This window comes from Sardina pilchardus, chromosome 15 (genome assembly GCF_963854185.1).
Source record: "Sardina pilchardus chromosome 15, fSarPil1.1, whole genome shotgun sequence".
Taxonomy (NCBI): domain Eukaryota; kingdom Metazoa; phylum Chordata; class Actinopteri; order Clupeiformes; family Clupeidae; genus Sardina; species Sardina pilchardus.
In genome coordinates, this window is record NC_085008.1 from 22,303,304 (window position 1) to 22,310,803 (window position 7,500).

Sequence of the window (7,500 nt, forward strand, 5' to 3'; positions counted from 1 at the left end):
GCATGTGTGTGTGTGTGTGTGTGTGACTGACCGGTGATGCTCTGGAGGAGCGGGCTGAGGCGCGTCTGTTTGGTGAGGAGCAGCGTGAGCGCCCCCATCACCTCCATCTCCGCCTGCTCCTGCGCCTCCTCCTCGCACGGCTGCGTCTCCTCCGCCAGCGAGTACAGGAACACCAGCAGCGCCAGCAGCTCCTCCGCTCCCAGCGCCGCCGCCGCCGGGCCCGACCCGGAACCCGACCCGGAACCCGCCTCCGAGGCCTCGGAACCGGAGTCGCAGGCCGACTTGATCAGCGGCAGGACCTGTTTCAGAACAGCTGCGAGGTCCGAGTCTCCAAGAGCCTGAAAAACACATGCGTGCACGCGCACGCACACACACACACACACACACACACACACACACACACACACACACACACACACACACACACACACACACACACACACACACACACACACACACACACACACACACACACACACACACACACACACACACACACACACAGATCAGAGCGCAGCAGGCACAAGAGATTCCAGGACAGCACAAAACAGATGGCAGAGTACAGTATATGGAACACACCAGTGTACAGTACACCAGAGACACCCATACACACACACACACACACACACACAAGCACGCACACACACACAGCAGGATCAGTGTGCGGCGTGCTGAGCATAGGCTCACTGAACAAACACAACAATGTATACAAAACAGGAGAGCGCTGTGGATTTGTGCACGTATTTGTGTGTACAGATGTGTGTGTGTGTATCTGTGTGAGAGTGAGTGCGAGTGTGTGTGTGTGAGCAGATGTCAGAGTGGCCGCGTTTGGATTACATTTTAATGAGAAACTGGCCTGTTTGAAACAGCGCTGTTACTCAAATCCAATAAAAACACACACTATCTCTCTCCTGTGAGACTGCAGGTTGCTTCAGGAAGTGGACTCAATATCATGCTGTGTGTGCGTGTCTGTGTGTGTGTGTGTGTGTGTGTGTGTGTGTGTGAGAGTGTGTGTACGTGGACCTAGCAGTTCCTCTCCTCTGGGTCCCATGGAGAAAGAGCCGCTCTCATCTGGACTTTCTCACGTGTCAGAGTCGGTACCAGAAGCGGAGGGCTGGCCCGGTTGCTGGCCCTGCTCCGTCCCGTCAGGAGAGCGATCGGCCCGAGCGATCGGCTTCCCCTCGCTGGCTCCCCTCTGACCGTCACGACCGCTCCGATTCAGCTGACCTGGCAACCGCCCCGCGGCCGCCTTGGAAGGCTGAGTGCCGTTGTCGGATTTCGTTTTTTGTTGCGCCGCGTCTCCACTGACAACCGGGCAAATAACACGGCACCTCGGCGTCCGACACACACACGCGCGTGCACACACACACACACCGGCGTCCGAGTGGGAAAATCACGGAAAATCCCCGCTGTCGCTCGTCCAGTGAGGATCAGCTGAGGAGAGAGAGAGAGACAGAGACCTCACGTCTCCAAACCCACAGAGCCTCACACACACACACACACACACACACACACACACACACACACACACACACACAGCCCTGGGCCAAACCCTAGAAATAACCGTCAAACCCTGCCTGATTTACAGCCCACAGGTTAAAGCAGCGAATCAAAACCGGTGCAAAAGGTCGTCTTCTAATTTCATATCCGAGCAGCTCAAACAATGGGCTTAAATCTCCGGATAATTAAGCGTGATTGAACTGGGGGAACGTCACTTTGACCCGAGCAATTTGCTCCATCCATCAAAGGAGGGAGATTAAAAAGACCTCCCTCCCACAGAACCACAAAGGGTCATTGGAGGGGAGAGCGCTGACTGTGTCTGCCTTGCGCTGGCGTACTCCAGCACTCCTGATGGGAGATGAGGCTATGATGTTATGAGCCACGGATCATGGTGGAGCAGGAGTGTGTTGGAGCTGGTCCCTGTGGTGGAGGCGTGGGCGGGTGGGGTGGTGGTGGTCCAGGGGGTTGGGGGGGGGGGGGGGGGGCAGGGGGCATGACGGGGCAAGTCTGTGGGACAGCAGGGTGACCACTACCACCCCCCGGGGGTCTGGAGGGGATCCTGACAGTACAGGAGTCACCAGCAGCCATGCCACCGTGCTCCTCTGCCAGACCAGCGGGCTCCCATGAGCAGCCTCTGACTCAGTCACACACATACTATACACACGCACGCACACACACACACATGCACACGCCCACGCCCACGCACACACACACAGACACACACAGACACACACACACGCACACGCACACGCACACGCACACGCACACGCCCACGCACGCACACGCACACGCACACGCCCACGCCCACGCACACACAGACACACAGACACACAGACACACAGACACACACACACACACACACACACACACACACACACACACACACACACACACACACACACACACACACACACACACACACACACACACACACACACACACACACACACACACACACACACACACACACACACACACACACACACACACACTCAAATACATGCACAGGACACTCAGAATCCAAACACACATACACGTATACAAAGTCTGACACACTCACACGCAAACGCAACCAAAGTGCACACTCACGGAAACAACACAAAACCAGACACAATCCCCATTTGCATGCGCACACAATCACACACCACACCCCCGCAAACACACATAATTACACACGACTGAGGACACACATTTTCCTCTGTGGCCATCGGGAAATCAAAACTCTCCGCAATCTGCTGCTCCAAATATTTGCCAAAACCAGTTGATGGTCTTTCTTCTTCTCACGGTGGTGAAAGAGAGGAGAACTGAGAAGCCGCAGAACGAGGGAGAATGTAAGCACAGAGAGAGAGAGGGAGAGAAGGGGAGAGAGAGAGAGAGAAAGACGAAACAAAGACGAGAGAGTGAGAGAGAAAGAGTAAGAGAGAATAAATAGATAGAGATAAAGAGAGAGAGAGAGAGAGAGAGAGAGAGAGAGAGAGAGAGTGATGGAGAGGTGGGCAGTGAGAGATGTCCACTGATAATCCACTGATTTGTATTGCCTTCAGTTTGCTTGGCTAACATCTGTGTGACTCAGAGCTGCGGCCAGATCAGATCAAAATTTCAAGTTTTTGGAAGTCGAGTTTTTGTCTTTTTTATTAAAGACAGCTTCCAGTACAATGTAACGAGAGATGAATGCCTGCTTTTACTGCCTTGGGCATTCTTCATATCACACACACACACACACACACACACACACACACACAGAGTGATTTAAAACACAATCGCAGACACTGAAGCTGAGAACCCAGTTCTTTCAGCAGGAACCTTAAAGACTCCCACAGGATCACTCGAGGAGTGCTGTCCATTTTAACAGCTTTCAGCTAATGGTGGTAATAGCTCACACACACACACACACACACACACACACACACACACACACGCACACGCACACGCACACGCACACGCACACGCAGTCTCTGATCTCTGCGTCATCACTCTCACTAACGACCACACACACACACACACTCACACTTTCCTCACGCCTGGCCCTGCACCACTAATAAGCCCGCTGCTTTTTACCAGGCCGCCAAATGGCTCTTTAACAAGGGCTGCTGGGAGTTGAAAGGCGGGCTGGCTGGTGTGACAAACCGGGCCCTGGGTGTATGGACTGGGGAAAGCACCTGTGTGACACACACACACACACACACACACACACACACACACACATACACCTGGCACCTGCTGGAGTGTTATTTTCTGTGTTTGTGTGAAATGAGCTGTGAGGGGGGAAGACTGGTAACATATACACACACACGCAGACTTGTGTAAACCCACTACAAAGAACACGGGGGGGCCTGCACATGTGCATAAGCACTGACACACACACACACACACACACACACACACACACACACGAACGCACACACACACACACACACACACACACATACACACACTGAGACAAACAACGCATGCACTGCACGTATATGTACATTCTCAGACAGACACACACATCAATCTTAAGGTTACATGGCTGGGTGCAACATTCCTGACGCAGAACGAAAACAGAAACATACACATGTCCATGTACAGTGAGGAGAAAATTTATTTGATACCATGCTAAAGTTGCCTAAAAAGAGGAATATAAAATCATCAATTGACAATTGATCTTAATGTCTTAATTAAAAAAAATAGTAAAAATAAAACCGCTAAGCACCCCAATTTTCTTTGTGATTGAAGAATGTTTCGTAAAGAAATAAATGTTCTTCCTGAATGCTAGGGGGAAGGAAGTATTTGACCCCCAATGTAACCCTATGGGAATTTAACACATAGGGTTAACATAGGGGCAGGCAGATTTTTATTTTTTAAGGCCAGCTATTTCATGGATTCAGGATATTATGCATCCTGATAAAGTTCCCTTGGCCGTTGGAATTAAAATAGCCCCACATCATTACATACCTTTCACCATAGCTAAAGATTGGCATGGTGCTTTTTCCAGTAGGCCTATTAGCCTGTTTGATGCTCATTGAGCTCAATGCAAATCAACAGGCTAATAGGCCAACTGGAAAAAGCACCATGCCAATCTCTAGCTATGGTCAAGGATATGTGATGATGTGGGGCTATTTTAATTCCAAAGGCCAAGGGAAATTTATGGGGATGCATAATATCCTAGATCCATGAAATAGCTGGCCTTTAAAAATAAAAATCTGCCTGCCCCTATGTTAACCCTATGTGTTAAATTCCCATAGGGTTACATAGGGGGTCAAATAATTCCTTCCCCTAGCATTTAAGGAAAACATTTATCTATTTACGATACATTCTTCAATCACAAAGAAAATTGGTGTCCTTGGCGGTTTGATTTTTACTATTTTTTTTTTAATTAAGGCATTAAGATCAATTGTCAAATGATGATTTTATATTCCTGTTTTAGCATGGTATCAAATACATGTGCTCCTCACTGTATATGCGACTACGTACTGTATACACACACACACACACACACAATAAAGTCTACAAAGACATGTATACTTGTTGGACCTGTTATTAAGTGTTCCCATGCGGAGGAGCTGGTGAACTCAACCCCAGAGAGAGACAAACAGAGTGCAGTGGTTGGAGGAGAGATTGGCAGTGCACATTAGCTGGGTGCAGCAGTTGGTGGGTGGAGGCGGTGAGCAGTAGGCAGTCGGTGGGGGAGGTGGAGGGTGGATGAATGCTGAGGGGAGTGTGTGTGTCTGTGTCTGTGTGTGTGTGTGGGGGGGGGGGGGGGGGTAGGTGGAGGAAGGGGCCAGGGTGAGGGGGTGAGGGGGCAGACAGTAGACGGGGCAGTGGAGGGTGGGTGAGCTGGTGAGGGGGTTGGGTGGAGGTGGAGATGGAGGTGGGTGTGAGTGTGCAGGGGCCCAGCACAGACCCAAGGGTGAGGGGGTGAGGGGGTAGACAGTAGACGGGGCAGCAGAGGGTGGGTGAGCTGGTGAGGAGGTTGGGTGGGGGTGGAGGTGGAGGTGGAGATGGAGGTGGGTGTGAGTGTGCGGGGGCCCAGCACAGACCCCAGGGTGAGGGGGTAGACAGTAGACGGGGCAGCAGAGGGTGGGTGAGCTGGTGAGGAGGTTGGGTGGGGGTGGGGGTGGAGGTGGAGGTGGGTGTGTGTGTGCGGGGGCCCAGCACAGACCCCAGGGTGAGGGGGTAGACAGTAGACGGGGCAGCAGAGGGTGGGTGAGCTGGTGAGGAGATTGGGTGGGGGTGGAGGTGGAGGTGGGTGTGTGTGTGCGGGGGCCCAGCACAGACCCCTGTGAGGCCGCACCATTAACCTCCCAGCGTGGCGGCAGGGACGCGACACACTCCACAGGATTTACCCTGACCACAAACCAGATGCACTTTCACTCTCCCTCCCTGTCTCCCTCCCTCCCTCCATTTCCCTCTCTCTCTCTCTCTCTCTCTCTCCACCCTTTCTTTTTCTCTCTCTCTTCTCTTCTACCCTTTCTGTACCCCTCTGATTGTATCTACTCTCTCTCTTTTCCACCACCATCTTCTCTCTTTCTCCCTCTTTCTCTCTTTCACTCACCCCACTCATCTATACCTTTTCCTCCATCTCTTTCATACTCTTCTTTCTCTCTGATGCATGCTCTCTCTCTCTCTCTCTCTTCCTGCTGTTCACCTCATTCCTCCTCTTCTCAGCTTTCCCTCTTATTGAATTTCTCTTCCCCCTTATAGAGTGTAGGAGAACTTAAAAGTGTGTGCGTACAGTGTGTGTGTGTGTGTGTGTGTATGTGTGTGTCACTTGAGAGTGAGTTATTCAGACTGAGTGCAAAATTGCACATTGTATGCGAGTGTGAGTTAATATGTGGAGGAATGAGTGAGACAGAGTGAGTGTTCATGGTGCGTATGTGTAAGAGAGTGTGTTGGAATGTGTGTGTGTGTGTGTGTGTGTGTGTGTGTGTGTGTGTGTGTGTGCGCTCGTGGGTCTGAGCCTTCTGGAGTTTTATAAAATCTGCTGTCAGCTTGTTGCCGTGGCGCCAGGACAGGAAATGGAGGCCGTCATTTAGATGTTTGGGATTGACTGCAGCCTTTTCACAAAATGTTGCTCTCGCACTCCTGCAAGGACACACACACACACACACACACACACACACACACACACACACACACACACACACACACACACACACACACACACACACACACACACACATACACACACAGAGAACAGTAACCTCTCATAGAGTCAACTACAGACTATTAATGGCATCTACTGTATCTGAAACTGCGCGGCTGCAGCACGCTGAACAACCCTGGCCAGGACTCCTCCGAGGTCCCTCACTCTGGCCATCGCTCCTCAACACTCATAAATAAGCAGGCGATTAGATTCCTGCTCCTCCAACACATTTTTTCCACATCAGTGGGACGCGGACACAGGGCCGTATTTTCTTAGCTAATATATTTCGCGACTTCAACGACATTCTAGTAAAACACATTTCCTCGCACATAATCCTTGACACTTCAATTTAGCAGAGACTGGCAAAATCTACAAAATCTCTCTCTCTCTCTCTCTCTGTCTGGCACTGCGGGCGGAAACTAAAACCTGTATGAGTCTTGTCAGGTCAGTACTGGTCAGGCTAGGGCAGTCCGTCAGTACACTCGACTCTGGGTTAACTCAGCTCAAGGCTATAAACAACTTTTATAACTGCAGGGGGCCAAAGTGTTGCCAAACAATAACTTAATGACACAGGGGTCAAGGGTTAACAGTCCCTAGGATTGTGCAGACATGCTCCATGTCGGGACCTCTAGACCCCCCCCCACCCCCCCCCCCCCCGTCTCGAAATTCTAATTATCCTGTGATGGCTAATCATCCTGCGATGGCAGTTAAGGGGCGATGGCTCCATGGAATCCCTCCATGGATTACTGGACACCTGGAGGCACACCTGACCTGACTGCCGTGAATGACCGCGAGTCCCCTTTATGTCCATGGTAACCAGGCTCCACACCACAACAAGCAGGGCGACAGGTTTACCTGTGTCCTGAGGTATG

At 51.4% G+C, this 7,500-nt stretch overlaps 1 protein-coding gene across 2 annotated transcripts in view; it reads right to left on the bottom strand.

Moving 5' to 3' along the window:
* The window catches only part of scfd2 (sec1 family domain containing 2), a 147,536-nt gene that overhangs the window by 74,030 nt on the left and 66,006 nt on the right, over positions 1–7,500 (bottom strand). For both annotated transcript variants that reach the window (XM_062557090.1, XM_062557089.1), the window contains exon 5: positions 32–338. In XM_062557090.1, the coding sequence (XP_062413074.1) occupies positions 32–338 (307 nt within the window). The remainder of the gene's footprint in view (positions 1–31; positions 339–7,500) is intronic.